General features: G+C 44.3%; 1 protein-coding gene across 6 annotated transcripts in view; it reads left to right on the top strand.

The window, feature by feature from the left end:
• The window catches only part of PTPRF (protein tyrosine phosphatase receptor type F), a 376,812-nt gene that overhangs the window by 247,772 nt on the left and 106,931 nt on the right, over window positions 1-22,109 (top strand). For all 6 annotated transcript variants that reach the window (XM_083868101.1, XM_083868100.1, XM_083868096.1 and 3 more), the window contains exon 6: window positions 21,839-22,027. In XM_083868101.1, the coding sequence (XP_083724227.1) occupies window positions 21,839-22,027 (189 nt within the window). The remainder of the gene's footprint in view (window positions 1-21,838; window positions 22,028-22,109) is intronic.

Here is a 22,109-nt window from a genome sequence, read left to right as displayed (position 1 = left end):
ATACAGATTGTTAAATTAAGAATTCAACTGGAATGCTTTGAGATAGTTTTCTAGGAAAGCTGTGAGAGTTTGCAGCCTTCTCTCTAACTCCAAGACACGTATTTATTTGACTTCAGAATCTCTTCAAAATTTCTGCTTAGTACCTTGTACTAGGTGGTTGTTCCACTTGAAAACAGTGCAGGTAATTAGTTATAAATATGCAGTCACTGGCCAGTTGCCATGGGTAGATACATACCACTGAAATACAATCTGTGAATTTTGAGATTGCTGTAGGTGATACAGAACATTCAAAATTAATGTCCTCAAATGAGTATCCCATAGGAGGTTATGGTAATACTGATGTCCTCTTAAAACTCAGGACTGTTGAAAACACACATGAAATAATGGGTAATAAGAATTCATATAATCATCTCTGAAAAGTTAAACATGAATCAGCAAGAATTGATTGCTTTAAAATACAGGCGTTTAATGATCCAAAGAGCAGCAGTAGTAGTACTGTTCTGTTCCTCAGTATGTAGCCCTGCAGAAAGAATTACCATGATGCCATATAACAAAATGCTAGAAAATCTAATACAAGTGTTAAAAACACCAATATCAAGAGGTTTTTGATGACTATGAAAGGAATTGCACCAGATCTCTGCTAGTGCAGTAAGTCTCTCTATAGTACAATAAATGAAACTGTGTGAACTGTGAAACCTTAGGATTGCAGTTTCATAGAAAGAGGTGCATGCCATGCCTCCTACTACATTATGTATTCCCCCCAGAGTGCTTCCTTCTCAATGAGTTTCAGGGCTTCAGGTATGGATGAGCTGTTACATTTGCAAAAAATCATTGCCTACAATCAGGTATCATTCCAAGAGCTAAGTCTTAGTAATTAGGAAAGGGAGCAAAGGACCTGCTGTGTTGCTGTGGTACAAACTAGTACGAGGCAAATTAAAGCAGGACAGTGTGGATTTTGGATTGTGCGTACATGGGGCAGCTGCAGATAGTGTCACAACTAAATGTGTCTGTTACCAGGTGGTATCCTCTTCAAAGTGTTTTATGCTGTGCTCTTGGGGGTGTTGTTTTTGCTGGCTTGGAGGTTTGTATGGGCAACTATTCCCATATAACCAGTAGTTGCAGATGCCAATCCTTTGCAAGGACAGCAAGCAAGGGCAGATTCCTGCGCTCTTCATTTGGTTTTAGTGCTTGTGCACACCCCCAGCATGGCCAAGATGGGGCCTTGTACTCACTTGCAGTAGGTTGGGCTTAGTCTTTGGTCACCAGCAGCCATCCCATGACAGAGCTGTGAGGCTTCCTGCAGGGCTGGACACTGACTTACTCCAAGGTCCCCAGCCACCATTTGGGAGCTGCATAAAAGAGCTTCTTCAGGTGAGGTGTCTATCAAAGAGGCATTCAATGTCCAATCTCCCTGTCTCCTTACAGAGTGGCTTAATTCAGAGACAGATACCCTATGGAGAGGGGTATCATTCAGAGTGAAATTACAGACAACTGACACGATCCTTGTCCTCATAAATCCCTAATAATTGTGACAAATGTCTGAAGTGCCGCAGGCTTGCAGTGCTCTGCCAGCTGCCCTGCCAGCCCAGCAGCAGTGACAGGGCCAGCAGCATGTGGCCCTGTCCCAGGGCTGCCAGGACTTGCTGCTGTCACCCAGGCTGCGGCTTTTAACTGTTTTCTGTCAGGCACACAGGATCAGATCTGGTGAAAGCAGCCCAAATGGCAGTAGTTGTTTCCTGCTGCCTGATTCGTTCATATTGATTACAGACCCCAGTGGAAACCTGCAGCTGAAATAGCAGAGTTTGCTGCTGGTTTCACTGCATCAGCAGAATCCTGTGATTTTAGTAGTGTGAGATCAGAGGGGAGATGAGGTCACTATCCTAGTGTCTTCACATCTCAGACAGTCACCAGATAGTCCTGTGATACACACAGGCTTCTTCTTGTGCGGGAACCTATCCCAGCAGAATGGAAGCTCAGGGGAGCTGCTCATACCAAAATTCCTATTAAGCAAGGGGACTATTTTCAAGGGGCTCATGCCATTCCTGCAAGCTGCACTGGGCTGCTCTGGTGAGGAAGCAGCCCTTCCTCTTTCACAGGCTCCATCTACTTTTTCTCCCCAGAGATCTGTTACTATTTCTGATTCCTCAGCTTTCTGCAGGTTTCATGGAATCATTCCTGATGCCACTCCAGCTTCTCCCAACCCCATGGTACTGCTACGGCTGTTCTCTGCTGCTTCAAGGAAAGGTGGGAAGGAAGCAAAATATTGGGCATATTACAAATAAAATTCCTCGCTGAGCAAAGTAAGCAGTTGCTGGAAGCCCTGGGCTACAGGAATAGATGAGAAGCCTCTGGCCTACTCAGTGACACACGTGCTGTGTTTGCTTCACAGCCCAGGCGGCACACTGGCCCAGGAGCCCGAACTTCTACACGTGAGCACTAGGGATGCAGCTTCTCCAGCGGTGAAAGAACCCTTTATAATTATTTTTAATCTCTTCTGAAAAATCCCAAGCAGCAGTGAATCCATCGTCCTTCCTGGTGATGACTCAGTTTTGACTCAGCTTTCTGAGGAGGATTTGATGCCTGTTCCCAGGCTGTCATGTAGTTCTGGGAATGGAGGGCAGCAGCAGGGCCACACCAGTGCCTGGACAGCCATTGAGTTGGCCCAGCACCCTGTCAAGGGTCACAGGCCATGGCTGTGTGGTGGAAGGAGATGCAATCTCTGTGATACATTTTTCTTTCATGTACTCATATTTGACTCTAATTTTAGCAGCTTGTAAAATACAGGCTAAAAGAACATGTGAGGTTCTGTCCCAGTATATTGTTCCTCTCCTTTTGATGTTGCATTGAACTGGTTTACTCAGGAATTTCTTTTTTATTTCCAGAAGAAGGATGTGAGATTCCTTTCATTTTAAGATTTTTTTTTAATAGATATTTTAATATCTATGGGGCTGCCACACTGAGATCGATTCCTCCGGAAAGAGTGGTATTTAAAGCTAATCTTGCTTCAGTTTGTGAATTGCTTATTACATGTGGTGCTTAGGTCTTAAATCGCTTTTCTTGGCCAGGGTGCTAAAAACTCTAGGGGAAGAAGAGGAGTGTGAGAGGTACAGCTGCATTTTAAACTGAAGTGCTCATTTTGAAATATCTTCCTGTAGGGATGGGGATTTTTCTCTCCAAAACAAGTATTTGGTTTCAGGCTGGCTGGAGACACATCCTTAAGGAAATAAAAGGGGGGAAAAAAACTGTCTGCAGATTCATTTTTCCATTACTTGGAAGTCATCTTGTATATAATTTAGATGGGTCTTAACGAGGCATAAAGTCACTTTCAGAAAATTGATGACTCTTCGTTTGCTTCTCTAAAATGAGGGCCTGGAGCCTTCCCTTTGTTCCTTTGGTGGAATCATCAGATCTGATTGCAGAAACCCGATGAAGGAAGCTCTTAATCTGAGCACCAAGTAACCACAGCTCTGGCCTTCTCCTCTTTATTGATCTTGTGGCCAGGCCACATTTCTATTTCAGCCTTGTATATACTCCGCATTTCCTTATCTCTAGTGAAACTCATCCCCGGCATTTTCGGATTTGTTAACTCTTTAGTCACCTAACATTGTCTTGTAGAGTTCAGAGAGTCTGGGTGTACAGAGAGGACTTCTGCCATCTCCAGCTCTGAATTTGCAGTCATGTGGACAGAGCAAGACACAAGGCACCCAGGGAGTTGGGGTCTGTGCTAATCACAGCATATTCATAGCCTCCAGTTCCACCTCTTTTTATCTCCTTCTCCCCTGCTGCAAAGAAGGATGCTGGCACTGTCCTTGTGGCCACATGGTGGTGAGTCCCTGCACTCGCTGTGTTCATGACTAGAGTGGATTTGCCTCGGCAGCCTGGCAGGTAGGTGAGCCCAGAAGATAGCCAGGGCCTCTGAGAGATGCTGCAGGTTGTACATCCCCTGGCTCCTGATTTGCGAGTTCAAGCACACCGGAGATGCCGGCAGGTGTGAATTTTTCATGGCTCTGTCCTCCCTGTGCCCCGGCATGCCATGAGCTGCAGTTTGCTGCTTCGTAGCAGGAAAGGTCAGGAACCTCATAAACAAGGTGAGAAGCAGAGTGGGGCAGGCACGGCCACCCGGGCTGCTGATTCCTCCTGACATTAGAGTGCTAATGAATGTTCTGTCATGGTCCCGTGAATATTGCAGGAAGCTTTCGCCTCCTGCCTCCCCTGCCTTCGAGTTACCAAGGTTACCTGACGTGACTTTCCCGGGAGAGAGGAGCGATAGCTGCAGGTCGGCGAGCGGCTCTCGAGAGCATCCTGCCTGCACAGCGGCGTGGGGAGTGTGGCCAGTGCAGCCTTGCTGTGCTCCTGCTCCCTTTGGCTGCTGCCATTCCCCTCGCTCCCACCCCACGCTGCCTAAGGAGTCATCAGTTTCATTTTATTCCAGAGTTTTTTGAGTAAGGATCATATTAATTTTGTTTTGCTTGCATAACCCGGACTGTTATCATCCGACTAATTACTCACATTTTCCTTCAGACAGCAAATGGGAGAGATAAAACTGCAGCAGGTTTATGTGATTTCTGCTTATCAAATTACTGTAATTATTTGAAGAATGGCTTAAAATTGTATGGAGTAATGAATTTAATTATGAGTTTGCAGCGATGCCTTGTGCTGCATGCAGCTTGCAAATGGGCAAGTTTACGAGGAGCTCTTCACAAAGCAGCAGCAAGGCGGGATTGCAGCAGGCTCCTGGGAAGAGCCTCCAGCACCTCCATACCTGGGGGGTGCGGCACGCTTCGCAGGTTGGCTTGACAAATGGTGCTCGTCATTCACCTGATCAGCTCCTTAGTCCAATGCTAATGCAAATCAAGGCAAGACAAAGTGCCGGCAGCCACCTGGTTGTGGCATGCTGCAGCTGGTTGCCTTTGCTGATCCCCTCAGCCCCAGGGCGTGCGGGGGACCAGCTCCCTTCCCGGATCTCCACACCCCCACATTCAGGAGATCAGCCTTGCGGGGAGCTGTCAGGGAAGGCAGCTCAGGCACTGCTGACAAACCTGTCCCACCAGAGCCCACAGCCTGTTGGAACCTGCTCCAAAAATTAAGAGTAGTGTTTGCCTTCACTCTATACCAGGAACAGCAGATTTTTTTCAGCACAGCTGGGAGTTACACAGTGACCTGCCTGACTCCTGTGAGCTGTGGAGCACATTCTCTGCTCCCAGGATGTCCCCAAACCCTCCAAGGCAATTAATCTTCCCCACCTGCTTGTACTTTTCTTTACACCCCTGCTTAGTTCCAGGTGCTCTAGAAATGTGTGTACTGCACTCCAAAGGGCTCCAGCCCCTCTTGAGTTTGGCAAATGGGGACATGGCTGCTCTCCATCCCCACTTCTATAGCCCCAGTTAAACATCTCCACATTCCTGCGGGCTGCTCCCTGCCTCTTGTGCACGGATGGGGAAACTTTGTGTTTCCTGTTGGTTGGGATAGATGAGATTTCAGTCCTTGGTCTGTTGGCTAAAATACAGACAGCAATGAGATGATTGTAGGAATAGTGAGATCTACAGGCAGGTTTGGACTGGACAATATTTTTAATGCCTTTTTCATTACATGCTGCTGGTATTTGATGCAGCTGGTGCTAAGTAACTGGATAAATAGCTAGAAAGACTAGTCCAAAAAGGTGCAAATACAGATGAAATATAGTGTCTTTCAGAGCAGGATTGTTTAAAAAGCAGGAATGTGTTCCTGAGAGACAGCCCAGCAAAAGTGGACTACACCGACATTCCCAACAAAACTTATCACAGAGATAGACGTGGGGCCAATAGAGTGAAGAGGTTTGGGCTAGGTACAGCTAGGCAGTGGAACAAAAATACAACCCCAGAGGATTGAAACTGGGTGTATAGGAAGTAGAAAAACTATTTGAACTTCAGATCTCTGCTGAGATGTTAGTTGATTCATTAAGGATTATTGTTTCACCTTCTGACTGTCTTCTTGTTCTGTGTGGCATCTCTCATAATAGGGTTGATAGTTCAGGCTTAACTACTTAAAATCTCACATATGAAAGGCAAAAGAATAAGTAGCCAGGGGACATCCAATGTCTGAAACCTTTGCAAGGACAAAATGGCTTAGAGATGATGCTCATAAATGGTTCTGGATCTACAGCACAGTGATTACACTGGTAATTTTGGGAAATTTTAAATTAAAATAAAGGTAGCTACCTTAAGAGGTTACCAAATTTTGTAAGCACAATTATTTCAGATATATGCAAAACTGGGCTCGCATGCAAAGACAAGAAGGCATTAGCAGTCAAAATCCTTGTCTTTCTTGACACGTGAATAAGGGAGTTTGTGTGCAGGATGGAGTTATACATGATATTATGTCTGTCTAAATGCAAGGTCAAAGCAGATTCTAAATGGTATTGACTTTTCAAAGAGCTTGTCACAAGGCAAACCTGAATTCTGCATAATCCCTGCAGTTTTATGTAAGTGAGGAAGAAGTACAATGAGGGCGCCAAAAAGAAATGTTGTTGAAGCCGTAAACCAGGTGCAATTTTTGGCAGTCTTTCCATAAACCTGCTTAAGGCAGGAAGAAAGAAAAGCCCACTTTCATTTGGAAAACTCGTAAAGATTTGTGCAACGAACGCTGCAATTGTGAGTGTGTTGATGGTGGTCATAAATACAGCTGAGTGAGAGGAGATTGCAGGGTGTAGCCACGTGCCCTGGGTCTGGCTGGCTGTGATTCCCAGACTGACCTCCAGCCTTGGCCAGCACCTGTTTGTGTCTCCAAGGAAAGTGTGTTTTCTCCTTCCCATACTGATGTGAACTCTTTCCATGGTTCAGCATGTGGCACAAAGGGAGCAGAATATGTTAAGCACTAGAGTGTGAGATTTCATTACCCTTAGTGGTTTTAGCCTTTATAGCTACGAATGTTATTAAATATCATAAAATTGACCAGGTTTCTTTAAGTCCAGCTTACAGCACTTTTCCCAGTTTGTGCTTAGATGAAAAAAGAAGACAGCAAAGCTTTTCTGTGAAAAAAAAGAGAAAATATGAGTTATCTTAGATTCTTAAAAGAAGTTTGAAAACATGAAATAAAATTAGCAATAATATTTTGCACACAAAGCTGCCTTTGGAAAGGATCTGTATCAGAACAAATAATGGTGGCTAATGTTTTCTTCTCAGTCATTTTTAAAGGTCACTTCATGATCAAAATCTACTTGCTAATTTAATTTCTGTTCTCAGTGTAAATGTAAGATGATGCTGTTATTCTGTTTGCAGGTGGGTTGCAGGGGAGAATCAACCCTTTGTGCTCAGTGTGTCACAGTTTGGGTCCAAAGCTTCTGCCTGTGGTGGCTCAGCTTCCCAGGCTGGTGGGACCTATTTCTGAATCCAAGGTTTCTCAGGTGTTTTAATCAGAAGGCTCTCTAACCTTTCTGGGAAAAAAAAAAAAAAAAAAAAAAAAAAAAAATTACACTATCCAGTGTAATGTTGCTTCATGGTACCAAATAAAAATTGTATTTTTTATGAAATGTGCTTCATTTATTTTTCTAGTTTTGCTTGCTGCTTGAGTGTGTGGGCAGGCAAACTGTTGATTTGTAATGAACCAGGGTTGTTCATAAGCCACAAGTTGAGGGGGAGCTTTCTTGTTCCCCCTGCCTCACATTACCTTTGAGATTTTCTCTCCCTAGCTCTTTCCATTATTTTAGGATGCATGTTTCTGTCACAAGGCATGGAATCAGTTATGTTGCAGAGCAGAGTTCAGCAAAAACGAGAGAAAGAGAAGAAACCTAGGAAATGAAATGTTTTGGAGAGTCATATTAGCTTTGGGTCAAGGACTCAACAGGCAATATAAAACTTGGGATTTTCAGCTCTCACACAGCTCTCAACATTCATGGCTTTTTCTGGGACATTCCCTTCCTACTTTGTCACGAGGAATGCATGGGTTTTATAGAGATCTGCCTCAGGTCTGCTGTTTGGGAGATGTGAAAATTCCCACAGCTGCCTGTCTGTCTGCGTTGAGAAGCTTCAAGAGCAGTTATGTCAGATTGCATGGGTTTGTGGTTTCCCTGCCATTTCTGTCTCCTAAAGAAACCCCTGAGATCTTCCTCCAGATGCTGAGCCACGGGTCTGGTCACGAGGAACTGAGCGTTGTCTGGAGAAGACTGGGACTGTGTTGGTTTTCATAGGTAGGATGAGGATCTGCTTTGTTTTCCCTCAGGCAGGTCACGGGTCTAAAAACCCCTGTCTGAAAGGATAGTATTTTCTCAAGGAGTCTGAGGCCCCCGTGATCATCTCCACCATCAGAGACTCCTTGTGCATGCAGGGTGTCTCCTCCTGGCATTTTGTATTGTTGTTGGCTCACTAAAAATGAGCAGCTGAGATTCAGCTAATTCCACTTCTGTCCTCAGAAAGGGTGTCCTCTTGTCCCAGGCAAGCTTGAGGTTGGCACTCCATCAGCTCTGAAAATCCCATCTATGCCTTTAGAGCTGCAGTAGAGTTTACCCTGCAGAGTTTCCTGTTGATACTCTGAAAAGGGACACGCAGCCTTGTTTACTTGGTGCATGAAGGATGCCTAAGGCAGGAGTGCCAGCGCTTTTCCTCCAGCTGAATTGTCCTGACACCTGTGGCCTCTGCACTGTATATAGTGAGCTGGGGAAATAAGGATTCACATTATTTTTATCTGCAAGGAGATACCTGCCTCAGACATCCTGTAGGAAAGATTTACAGCGGCCTCTGCTTACAGAAACTTTTCTTTTCTGTTAGTGGTTGCAGCTGGGAAAGCCATGCCTCATCTCTTGCTTGTAATTACATCAGTCGAGTGTCTTGGGAGAAGGTTAAATAGTCTTTTGTATATCAAATAAAGCCAGTGAACTTCACTGAAATCATTTAATGAAAACAGTCCTGATTATCTGTATATACTGCTCTGTGGTATTTTAAAAGAAGATCTTAAAGAGAAACGTGGAATTGTTTAAGGCCTCTAAAGACTATAGTGCAGAGGCTATGCAGCAAATGCCTTTATAATCTAGGATCTGAAGTAGGCTTTGAATCCAATTGTGTTTTTTGCTGTTGTAAAACATGAGAGATTTTGATACAGTAACTCGGATTTGATACAGAATTTTCTTATTAACTATTCTTCACGCACATCAAATTTTAGAGACTGAGCTAAAGGGCTCTGCACATCAAGGATGGAACTGACTCAAGGACAGAGCTATTAAGGTGTGTAATAATCAAGAGAGGAGAATTAATTGTCTTTAATTTGGCATAAATCCCAGGGACCATAACTTAAGTTATTAGGAATTCAGGGCCTATTTCCAATTAGTTATACCCAGGCATGCTCACGTATCCAGCTTTGGGAGTCTAACCCGTGAATGTGTTAGCACAGCAGTGGTTGCCATGCTAATAAAGGACAGCACTGCCTGACCCCTCCATGTGTGGTCACTACCAGCCACTGTTTGCCCAGCAGTAAATCAGACTGTGCCATTGCTTTATTGTTTCTGACACCTTGCAGTGAGCAGCTCAGTGCCTGTCTGCTGCTTGGGCAGTCTGTGCAGGCAAAATCACCTGGGCCGTGCTGGAGCAGGTCAGAGAGGCTGCTGTGGCTTTTACATGCTTTTTTAGTCTTTGAGCTTCCTCCTAAGACATCTGCTCCAGCAAAGCCCGGGTGTCTGCCCTTTAGGTGTATGAAATGTAAATAGTGCAATTGTTATCTGTACCGGAAAATCTGGTCTAACCTGAGCTGGCTTAAAGAAAGATGTAGCAACACTTTTTTGAATTGGCAGCAACAGCAAAAGCAAGTACTGCGACTGTGTGGCTCCAAATGCAACATCTCCATGCTGAAAATGTGGGAGAGCATGAGGGACTGCTCAGCCATGGCCAGCCACCCACCCCTGCACATACCTGAGGAGTGGGGCAGAGGGGCCACCTCCTGTGGCCAACAGGGCTGGCTACTTCATACACACCAGGAAATGTAAAAAAACCACAGTAATGTCACCCTTACTGTAAAGCTCTGTGTAAATATCTCAGGGTTTTAAGGAAATGTGGGCCTGGAGAAGTCCTTAGGACTTGCAAGCTCTTGCAAGCCAGGCTGTGTGTGGCTTCCATCAAAACACCAAAAAAGGACTAGCAGGAGCAGTGGTAGCTAGTGTGTATGTGAGGGGCAGAAGGAAAGATGTTTCAGATCAAGGGAGACAAACCAATGCATGCACTCAATTCCCCTGTAATCATTTTCTGAGACCTGCAACGCCGTGGAGCTTTAGCCCCTGTCTGTCAAATGCTGCCTGCCAGTCAGTCAGGAATGAAACAATACTCAGATAGGGCAAGAGCACAGCGTCCCCTTATAGCTGTTCTCAATTTTGTTTATCCTGAACCTTGACTTTATTGCTTGAGTAGATCCTGAGAAGTTCACAGTGGCTGCCTCCTCCCTAGCGCCTTCTGTGATATCCCAAATCAAAAAGAATAAGAATTAAGGAAACATCAATAGCTACTGTGGAAACTGCTCCTTCCAGCCACTAATGTATGGAGCTAGTGCAGAGATCTTCCTAAAGAAAGCTGGAATGACAATGCAGGTGCAAAATAGCAGGTTGTCTTTAAGACTTCAAGGCCAACGATCCTTCCATTTTCAAGAGGGAAAAAACCTTTTTAAAGCTTCCCTTAATTTAATTTTCCAGCACAGTGAAGCTGAAGCTTGCCAAATCCAGGTATCTGTATAGCTTTCTTGGTTTGTATTTCAGAGATGTAACATTTGGGGAGGAAAGGCAGGGACCATATTTAAAGAAAACACAACCGTCCACCTGGCAAGTCAGAATTCCATGGCACCAAACTGCAGCCCTCCTCACTTGCCAGGGAAAATCAGGGGAAACCCACAATTTCTGTAGTAGTCATCTGATAAAATGAGCCTTTGACTGCCTGCAAATATGTCTAAAGTTAGGGAATGCATTTTCCCTGAACAGCAAAGGAATTTCAGCTGATTTCCTGAATTTGTTTATATTAAGATGAGTACCGCAGGAGCCAAGAGGTGTCTTTCTTTCTTTTTTTTTTTCTTTTTTTTTCTTTTTTTTTTTTTTTTTTTTTTTTCTTTTTTTTTTTTTTTAATCCATTTGGTCTTGATGTGATTTCACTGCCAGCTTCCCATTAATCTGTTGTGTGCTCTTTAATTCATGAGGGCCTGCACTGGGGATTTGTTTAAAACCTTGGCTGAAATTGTCAGCCACTCCTTTTATTGCACATCTTTCTGAAAAGATGGGTGTTGTGGCAAAGCAGTAAATAGGATATTGAACCTCTGCAACACTTGCTATCTGTGAAAAGAAGAGTATGTCCTCTGTTAAACTCTAAGCAATGACATCATCCCAGCATTAAAAGCCATCACTTGTCTGGCAACAATGTCTTACTTGTGTTTGCATGTAGCCGTTGGTTTACTGTGGGTCTTTGGCTGTGGGCCTTTCTACATCCTACTGTCTCTGAAAGACTGTTAGGGTAACCAGAGTCTCCATCTAAAGTGATGTTGGAGACAGTGCAGTTAATGGATTTTCTGGAAAGTGATGGTTTAACATAAGACATAAAACTCATAGTAAGAGAATATTTCTGTCTTTGGCTCTAGTCAAGGCTTGCTGTGTTTTCCCTTTTATAAAAAGTCAGTACCCCACCAAGTAAATAAAGTTATTTACCCAAGACATTTTCTGTAATGGAGTATTTTAAAACCTCTTCAGGGAAAGCAGTGATGCCAAGTCACTTACTTGTTTGGTGTTGAGGTTAAATTAAAGCTCTTTTTACAGTTCTTAAGTGATTTCCATGCTAGCAGACCCTCTGTGCCTGAGCTGGCTGCAACAGAACAAGTCCACTGAAACTTCACTTTCATTGTTTCATTTGAAAATAGAATTTCTCTGAAAAAAAATATACTGGAGAAATTTTATCAGCATCACAGAGCTACCTTATGTCAATATGTGAATATTTCTTAGGAGATTTTTAAAGGTTACTATTTTTCTGAATACAATAAAGAAATAATGCTTCAGTCTATAAATTTAATTTGTGTTTTACTGTATTGGCCTTTACTGGGACTGGTTCTATGTACTGTTTTTGCTAGCTATTTTATATGATTTATGAGCATTTGCTCAAAACACAGTTTGCTACAAGTAAGGAAATGGCAGACACAACCACGTGCATGAGAATCTGTAGATAAGGCAGGAAGGGATGGTGCTGGAGGAAGGGTGTAGAAAGGGAAGAGGCGATATAGAGAGGCAGCAGAGCAGGCTGTTGAGCACCTGGGGCTGATGCTTTTCAGCTTGTTGGCTTGCAGAGGAGCCTTGCTTTTGTAAGAATTATGTTCATCCTCCTTTCCCACACCCACACACCTTGATTGCTGGCTTTGGGATTCAAAATCTCACGGCATCACAGAGCAACTCCATCCCAGAGCTTGGCAATTCTGGAAGTTGGCTCCAAAAAAGTTTCATTTTAGTCCTCAAGATCAGAGAACAGAAAGGTGTTTCAGGAGGACATTCTTTGGGAGCAGAGGGAATCCTTGTTTTCCTTTAAAGATCTGGCTGGTTGTGAATGCCAGAAGTAGAATATTTTTGTGCTTTCTCTAACAACTCTCTAGCTCCTCCCCAGAAAAACTTTAAAAAGTTTCCGTTTCCAAGCTGGGCAGCTTTCCAGCCACTCTGTCCCCAGCCTGTAACTCTCTATGGTATTGTTGTGACCAAAGTGCAGGACCCAACACTTGGCCTTGTTGAACCTATTCTTGGCCTCAGCCAGTCAATCCATCCTATCCAGATCCCTCTGCAGAGCCCTCCCTACCCTCCAGCAGATGGACAGTTCCACCCAGCCTGGTGTGGTCTGCAGTTTGACAGGGTGCCCTCAATCCCTGTGCTGTTTGATTCCAGTTACCTGGTACCTCAAGGGGTTTTGTTTGGGGATCCTGGCGAGGGTGAAAGACAGACAAGAGGGAGATTGTTCTCTCCTTAAGAGGTCAGCAGTCGTTGCTCATCCGTGTTGTCTGAATACCTTCCTTTTTCGGTAGCTTAGATGCAAAGAAAAGCAGTACTTTTTCTTTCCCATGTTGGAACAATTGCTGGGAAGGAAGACTTTTCCAGTAGGACATTTTGTCAAAATACAAAACTTGTTCACATCTTTAATCAAAGTTTTTGCTTGAGACTTGCTGGCCAGTGATGCTCTGACAGGCTGCAATGTTTCCCAGAGAAGGAGAAACCACTGGGTTGACAATGATGCAACAGGCTGAAAAAACTAAGCAAATCAGATTTTAGCACAATCTAGCCCTTTCAGAAGGAGTTAAGTGACCAAAAATCTTGCATTCTGGCCTGTGAAGTGGAAATGAACAGATTTAGTATTCCAGCTGAGTGGCAACAGGAATGCTTCGCTTTAATCTGAAACTTGATGTTAGAAAGCGTGGGAGAGCTCTGCTGTCAGATTAACTCCGTTCTCATGCACTTTTCCCTGCACTGAACTGCAACCAAACATACATGGATCAAAAGTCAAATGCTCTATTAATTTAACCACATGTTGGATTTAATGGCATATGGTAATGCATTATTGATTGCACATCTTAAAACTGAAAATCTTTATGCTAATAGCACCTCACATCAGGGCAGGTAGTATGAAAAATGCTGTGGATTAATAAATGACTTTGACTACGAGTAAGAGCTGTTGCCATGCTTTTCCTTGTAAAGATTGAAATTTTGGGTGTGTTTTAGTGGGATTGTGTTTATATACTCTGTCACAAGGAAACGTGCAGTAGCAATAGTTATGTTGTATTTCTCAGTATAAAATATTAAAAAACAACAATGGTTTGAAAACAGTTCTACAGGCAGTTATATTCAACAGCTGGTACCAACAAATGGCACAGTCCTGCCTGAAAGCACAGCATGGTTGACTTTTACTGTTCCTTTACTATGGAGTCTTAATAGCTGGCTGCAAAACCTGTCTGAATTCATGCTTTTGAAGAACTTTTGTGAGTTTTTTCAATGCATACTTCCAACTGATGAGGGTTTTTTTTGTAGTAGTTACTGAAAGAGCCTAGCCTTATTTATCAGCTGTTGGATATGACCCAGAAAACTCTATTTTTACCTACTTGAAATCATGCTGTAATTTTGAGGGAGGAAATAATTTTTTTTTTCCTCGCCAAACAAGGATTTTAAAAAGTGTGCTTGCTCAGCCAGGGAGTCTTGCAGACATGTGCTGTTTCTGTGCAAGCTCTTCCACATTTTTGATATTTCTTAATGTAATTCTTGCTGTACTATACACTGAACCTTTAAATGACTCTAAGTGCCATACAGTGTAAGCTCTTTTTAGTACTTCACTAATATGACCAACTGGTCTCTCTGGTCTTTCAGGAAAATGCTTGTTTTGATGTGTCTTCAGCTTTGAGTTGTTTGTGGACACTACTTGACACTTGGGGCAGAGTAGCAGGCTTGGGGCAGGAGGTCCAGGCTGTTCCTCACATCCTAAGGCTTTGTATCACACTTCCCAGTACTCTGTGAGGCTGTGTCATCAGCTTGGAGAAGCTCTGCCCTGTGGCATAGGGTTTGTTTAGCCTGAGCAGAGAAGCTTCTGCTACAGTCTTCCTTTTGGAGTTTTTAAATTCTTTTAGATATATTTGATCTCAGTCTTGGAAAAACTTGAGTTTATGACCAAGGCTGACTGTCATTATGAGGAAACCAGAATGGAAAGCTAGAAGAGGTAGCTGGGTTGACAGGATGTTGTGGTAGTAGGGATTTCATAAATGTCACCTCTGACTGTTGCAATCTAATCTGATCAAGCTGTAAATAATTGTTTTCTTCCAGGATGGGTTGAGGTCTCCTAGTTGGCAGCAGACTCCACAGCTGACACAATACAGGGCAGAAGTTGTTATTACTTGGGAAGATCCCTAAACAGTGAGAACTGCAACAATGGGTTGTGGGTGCAAACCTTTAATTTGCCCAGGTTTGTGACTTACCTCTGCTCTGAGTCAGCTTCAGCAGCTGTTAGTCATCTTTGCGTTGCCTCTGTCAAGCACACGGTTATCTCTCTGTAAAGAAGAGGAATTGCCTGTTCAGCAGTGGCAGTGAGATGGCAGGTGTGGGGTGCTCAGCCCTGGGAGGGCACAGACTGTGCAGTGACTGTGTGTTACCTTGGCACCCCACGTGGAGAGAAGCAGTGCAGGGACTTGGCAGGAGCACAGCCCGATTCCTCATCAGAGCAAGTTGGGAGGTGCTGCTTTGTCTTATTCTTGGGAGCACCTGGCTCTGCAAAGCCATCCTGCTCCCCTTCTGAGGTGCTTGGGAATGGCCACCTACACTACTGAGAAAGTATTGGTGGCTTGTAAATGGAGATAATTGCTGTCCAGACATGAGAGGACAGTGTCAGCAGTGCCCTTCTGGCACTGGAAGGGTAACACTGTGTCCATCAGGTGTTTTATGGACTCATAAACTCTGGGGCAAGCAGGTCCCGTGCGCTCCCACACTGTGATCCCCTGGAGCAGGAATCTGCTTGTCAGTTTATCCTCTTCTGCCGTGTCTAGTCTCGTATTTTCGTGAATTTTCCTTACAGTACTTTGTTTTGAACTGACTCAGATTCCTTCTTTTGTGAGCTGTTTTGCTGGTGCTGTGATCTTTCTAAGAGATAGCAAATACTTTGTTTACTGTAAGCTCTTGTGCGGCAATTCATGTGGTTACACCGTGAAACAGAGAAGTCCTTCTGGAGCTTGTTTCCACACCCACCCATTCATCTGTGCCCTTCTCCCCATTTTCAGTACACGGCTTCAGCATGTCACGTTGGCATGATGTCATACAGACCCAGCAGATTTGTCATTAAAAGCCTTGTCATCAATAGATGACTGTTTGTATTTTCTGCCTGCCTGAAACTGTTTTATACTTACTAACCCAGTAATTAAGACTGTGCTGCCTTTGAAACAGGTTGGTTTCAGTGCCCCACCTTTTCCTGAGGCAATTACAAGGCGGTGCTAATGTCGAGGGGGGGTTTCATTAGCCTGGATTAGACTTGGCTCCCACAGCCAGATCACACAAATGTGCTCCGCCTGCCATTCCCCACATGGGCGGTAGCCCAACACTGGGCAGCCTTTGGAGACCATGAATTTGGATAATGTTTGTGGTGCACCTCTTTAGGGACTTGTGTAAAAAGGATGCAGAAAGAGAGCATTGCCTCAAAATGGCTGATAAAATGCTCTTTGTGCAGCTTCAGGTGAACCCGGACAGAGCATTGTCAGGGTTTTCTTATCATGTAAAGTGGTGCCATTCTTCTGGGCCGCCGGATTGCTCGACTGCTTTTGATTGTCTTGTGGTAATTGAATAGCTGTGCTGTGTAACCTGTGCTGAAGGAATCAGGGCTGTTTATTCAGCAAACAGATGTCCTGCTTTGTGGTGTGCTTACAATGTAACTGGCTTGCATCTTTCATTAGTTAATATTGCCGACTTCCCGGGCTATTGTCCTTGCACTGATAATTTTGCGTTTGCAAATGCGTTTCCGTGTCGCAAAGGGACATTTGGAAGCTTGCAAAATTTGCAGTGTAATTCCATTGATCCATCAGGAAAGAGTTTGTCAGTAGACAAGGGTTATCCCTGCAACATCCTGTGCTACAGTGCCTCAAACCACCACATCTGGGCAGGGTCAGTTCAGCCCTGGTGATGTGAACTGGGTGTGATCCCAGCCTGCCTCACCAAATGGGTAAGGAACATGTCAAATAGCTTTTGGTTTGTGTATCCTGTCCTGTGCAATGCTGACCACAGTCAGACACATTTATCAGAGATCTCTCTGCCCTCAATCCATTTCCTGGCTTGTCCCTAGCACCACACACTCCTGAGTGGTTTCAGATAGCTGGCAGAACTGAAAACAAAGCAGCTTTGTGTTTTAATCATCCCTACCGAGACCCTAAAATTGATGTTGATCTGGAAGTTCCTCAGCTGATGCAGGCTGGCGGCAGCCATGGCCCAGATAAGCCATTTCCAGCCCTGTATGGGGATAAGGCCCAATATCTCACTTGAAAGGAGTTGAGAACACCCCTTCCAGTGTGGCAGTGGTTTTGATAGATTGTAAGAGATTTACCCTCGCAGCTGTAAGCTGTAATGTATAGAAAAGCTACTTTTTCCTATTTTCAAATTATATTTTGTATCATTTTTTAACTCTCCCTCAGCAGTCTGAACAATTGGACTCATGATAGTAAGCAAGCCTGGCTTTTATAGGAAGAAGAATGTGACAAATAACTTCCATAAACATGTTTACAGTTTGCACTATCATTTCTAAAATACCATTTCCTACATTGACACAGAGGAAATAAACAATGGTAGAGGGAAGGTTTTACAGGTGCCAAGTCAGGATATGACCCCCGCAAAACACAACTGCTTGGCTGCAAAAGCAGTGAGTGCTGTACAGTGTTTGCGCTGGTAGCAATTTGATATTCAGCTCCTCCAACTTTTCTGTCCTGTGAGAGATTACAAGTTTTCAGCAAAGTCCTGGGGGTAATCCTGCAGGATTCAGCTGTCAACAGCTGTGCTCACCACAGACTCCTCTGCAGGCCTTTTTTTGCAAGCAGCTGTTATCTACACACCATTCCATGCTGGGACTGATCCATGCTTCTTGTAAGACGTAAATTGCTATTGCCTCTATGTCCCTTATCATCACTTGATATTTCGAGTGGTGCAGAAAATAAGGACACACCGAGGGGTATGTCTCTCACAGCAGCATCCTCAGGAAAGGTAGTTTTCTGGGGAGCTGGGGAACAAGCCGTGTAATTGTATCTGCTCTAAAGGAGGTCTCAGCTCCAGTTTGGGGCTGTGGGAAAGGTTTCTTACCTTAGTTTTTCCCTTAAAGATGAGAAATGTGTGGCACAAAAGAGCTGTATGAGAGCAGGGGTTAGATTTCTGTCACCTCAGAAAAAAGATTAGCAAGGGGAGCTGTCAAGTGAGAGGAGATATCCTCTGCCCATGCTGTCATGCTAGATGCCAGAGGGACATTCCTGTCTCCTTGGTGACTGCTGCTAGCAAGACCTTAGCCTGGTTGAGGATTTTCCAAGTTTCAGTTTGTAACTGCAAACCCCACTTGTTTGTTCTTTTCTCTTTTGTTTTCCTCTCCTTTCCTCCTGCTCCTCTTCTCTATTCTTGCTTTCCTCTGTCATTTCTGCTACTGATGCTCTAATCCATGGAGGCAGTTAGAGTGCCCCCAAAAATCCTGTTGTGCCTAGATTTTGCTTGCTCTAACCTAATGTCTACATTCTGAAAGTACCTGAAACCCAAAAATAAAAAGTGGTTTCGATGGTAAGCTCTTGAAAGCATTCATAGCCTGTTCTAATGTGCATCGAAGGCACGCTGGCTATCCTCAAATAAAACCAAGTGCTGACAACCTCATTTTCTCAAATAAGAGTATCCTCCTATTGGCTGGAATAGGAGGCTGGCTATTACTGACAAGCTCTGTGTGCAGACAAGTTAGTACAGCGAGCAAGGGCTGAAAGGAGCCGAGGCATGACTGAGCCTCATAATTATACCTAGATTAGACTTCTGCCTGAGGGCAAGGCACGGCAAGAACAGCTCTGAACTCCTATCGTGGTCTGTAGTGTTTGAACACAGACACATCCCTCGCAGTCCCAGTGAAGTCAGCAGTGCCAAGCCCGGCTGGAAGGAAGCCCTGTTATCTCTTCAGGAGTGTTGCTGACGGGGCAGACGTGGGCTTTTTCTGGGCTGTGCTCTGCGGTGTGACCAGCTCAGGTTTTCTCCAAAGCCACTCTTTTTCACGAGGGTTTTGGGGGGTTGCCAGAGCCACACAATACAGGGAAAGCCTGGAGTGGTTGAGGCTCCCCATTTCATGACACTACAGGTATACCTTGGACCACCTCTGGAGAAGGTGTTTGTCCTCCTGGGTAGTTAGTTCCCTGGATGTTCTGACCTTGTCCCCAGTGCCTGTCCTTCCTACCATGGAAGTAACAGCAGGTGAACTCCAGCCTCTGGGTGTCTGAGGTGTCATCAGAGACCAGCTGTCAGATTTCTCTAGGCATCTCATCACACAGTGATGTGACCTGGGACTGCAGCCTCCTGGAGTCAAACTACTGCTTTTAAACACCGGTGCTGCCTCTGTTTGATGGACAAGAGATCAAGCAAGCCCGTGCTTGGTAGATGCAGGCATGCCAGCACTGCTTGCTGGAGTTTTGGTGGTTTCAAGGTCCAGGCTTGCATGGAAACTGGTCTGTACCAGTGCTAGCCCAGGAAACATGCTGTGGCCCTGACTATGAAGGATGCACGATATCTCTACTACCGTCATTTGCCACTATAGTTTTTGGGCTTGTATACAGTTAAGAGGGAAAAGACTGTGCACTGCATGAACCTTGCGCAGCTGGCTGTGCTTGTCTGTGTCCAGTGTGGCATGGGGTGTGGGTGCTGAGGATCATGACGTGGTCATAACCTGTGCCCTCTGTTCAGCTGAGTGCCCAGTGTTCTCACCTGGGCTCTGTGATGACTTGGTCTTGCAGGGGGTGAATGGTGTGGTAGCACCATTGTATTTAACCTCAGAGTGTGGAAAAGGCTTGAGCCAAGAGTTCTAGTACAGCAGAGGCAGCTTTGCTGCTGGGTGTTTGTAATCAGTGTCCCTCTGTTGTACTCAGTGAAGTCAAGGTTAGATGGTCTGTGGCTCATCACAAACTGCTGATTTTGATTGAGCAGTCACTCCAGTGCAGCAGACTGGTTGTGTACCTGTGGATCAGACATTGTGAAGGACTCTTTGGTCTTTCTCCTGTCTGTGGACAGGGATCATTGTAGACAGGAAGAGATTTCTTGCACAAATGCTAGTTTCAGGTTTGCTTTTAGCTATGTGCTAAGCCTCTGCACAGACTTTGGATGAAGTTGACTGGGTGATACTTAGCTCAGTGCATTCTTTGTAAAATCTTGGGCAAACCAGAAAACATTGTCAATGGTAATCGTGGTGATTAGATCAGATCACTTAAGGGTTTCAGCCTCCCCAGAGTAAACATCTGTTTTCAATACCCTAAATGGCAAGGTGCTGCACTGTAGGCAAACTGGCCTTAATCCAAGGGACTGTTATTATTTACTGTTTTTTTGATATATCTTCCTTTGCTTTTAAGTCTATACCATGTTGTACTTTTGTGTGTACCCTTCTTTTGTTTCTTTTCAGCCATGTAGGAGTATACATTGTGGTTGCTCAATATTGAGTGCTTCTGTTGCTTGCTATTGAATGCTGGTGCTGGTGTCATTCCAGTTAAGCTCTATGTACCTTTTGGCTCTGAAAATCAATGGAGAGCAAATTTTAAAAGAACTAGTTTTCATAGTACCTTTCATTTGAAAAAAAATACAATTCCATTTATGTTTGCTCATGATGAGAGAGGTTTCTCGGGAGGTTGATCTGGGAGACAAAATAGCGTTTGTGCTTTTAATAAACATCAGGAACCCTTTTACCTGTAGAAAACTTTGAATGCTTCATAGTCACTCTCATCTAAACGATATTCCCAGGCATTTTTTTGTTTCTAGCAGATGTTGCCTTCTGCTACAGTCTTGATTTGCAAACAAGTCAAGGGTCTTGGGAATTCTCTCGATCTTAGGTAGACATATGCTAGATTAGCTACCACAGGCCATGTTCATGCTGCAGGTGTGGCAGTAGAGGTAGAAGGAAGCACCTGAGGTGACCTATTGCTAGTATCTTTCTGTGAGGATATGAGGGTACAGATGTGCAGTGATAGCAGGAAAAATCAGATTGCAGCAAGTTCAGACTCCTCTGGGACTTGGGAAGATGCTAAAGTCTTGTTTGTTTAAACACTGCGGTGAGCTGGGAGCCTTGCAAAATCAGATTTGCCAAAGAAGTAGTTTGCTTAAGGTTCCTTAAAACAGGGAAAAAAGAAACATACTGAAAATAATTGAGTTTCTGGTGCTTTAAAAGCTTCTTAATGTTCTTCAAGTTCTTTTTTTCTGTGAAAGTTTGTTCTTTTGATTGCAGTTCAGGCTTAGCAGAGTACAGTACATCTTGCCACAGAATGAATAAATGAGCTCAGTTCTGCAGCTGCTATTGAATGACGATGTTGGAGCATGCCTTGGCTTATCAGTGAAGGCTGCCTAATGTATTCCACCCAGCCTACCTGAGCGTGCTCTGCAGCAACAAACCCAATTAACTGTTTTTCTACCTGCTGTATGAATGATTTCAGCAGTTAAGGGGGGGGCTTGTTTCACAGTATTGTAGTAAGCCATGCCAGAGCATGCACTGGCCATTTCTCACACGCCTCTGTTGAATTCTGCAGCCCAGAAAATGCACCAGGAGCTTGCCACGGCACAGTCTGGCCAGGCTGCCCATGAGCAGAGTGTGGCTCATTAACTTTACATTCATTAGTTTCTAAAAGCCTTCGGAATCAGACTTGGAGGCATGAGGAAGAAATTTACAGTCTATTCTACCAATGTGACAGAATGTTGCTAGTCAAAAAAAAAAGATAAAATGGGCCTCTCTGGACCTTTCTAAGGGGTTTTATTGTTTAGTTGTTGTTTTTCAAGATGCCTCAAACTATCTGGCTTTGTGTTTGTGTGTTACCTTCACCTCAGTCCTCCCACAAAAAGTCTTAATACCTGCTTTTACTGAATTATTAGCAACAATGGATGGAGCTTACGTATCAATGAAAATTATAGACATTTCCCAACGCAATTGATTTAAATGGAGTTAAATTTAGTGGAAGCTTCTATTGGTGTAATGAATGCTCATTATAGAGCCTAATGTGCTTTAAGGACTTGATAACTTTCTCAGTAGGGAAGTCAGGCTGCTGTTTTCCAGCAGAGGCACAGATGCTGTATGGTGGCACTGCTGTCACGGCAACTGTATCCCCTTGCTACGCTGGAGCGTTTCTCTTTAACCTTGTGTGTTTGTTTCTCTTGCAGAAGACCACCTCCCAGCTGGCTTCCCAACCATTGACATGGGCCCGCAGCTGAAGGTGGTGGAAAAGGCCCGCACAGCCACCATGCTCTGTGCTGCCAGTGGTAACCCTGACCCTGAAATCTCCTGGTTCAAGGACTTTCTGCCCGTGGACACTGCAACCAGCAATGGGCGAATCAAGCAACTCCGCTCGGGTAAGGTGGCAGAGCAAGTAAGCCTTCCCAGCTTCCTCACTCTTCCTCCTTTTTCTCTTTATGTGATGATGTTATTTTTTTG

The sequence above is a fragment of the Zosterops lateralis genome (genome assembly GCF_965231275.1).
Source record: "Zosterops lateralis genome assembly, chromosome: 9".
In the NCBI taxonomy this organism is placed as follows: Eukaryota; Metazoa; Chordata; class Aves; order Passeriformes; family Zosteropidae; genus Zosterops; species Zosterops lateralis.
Note: the sequence above shows the minus strand (reverse complement) of the source record. Positions and strands in the feature narration are given on the sequence as shown.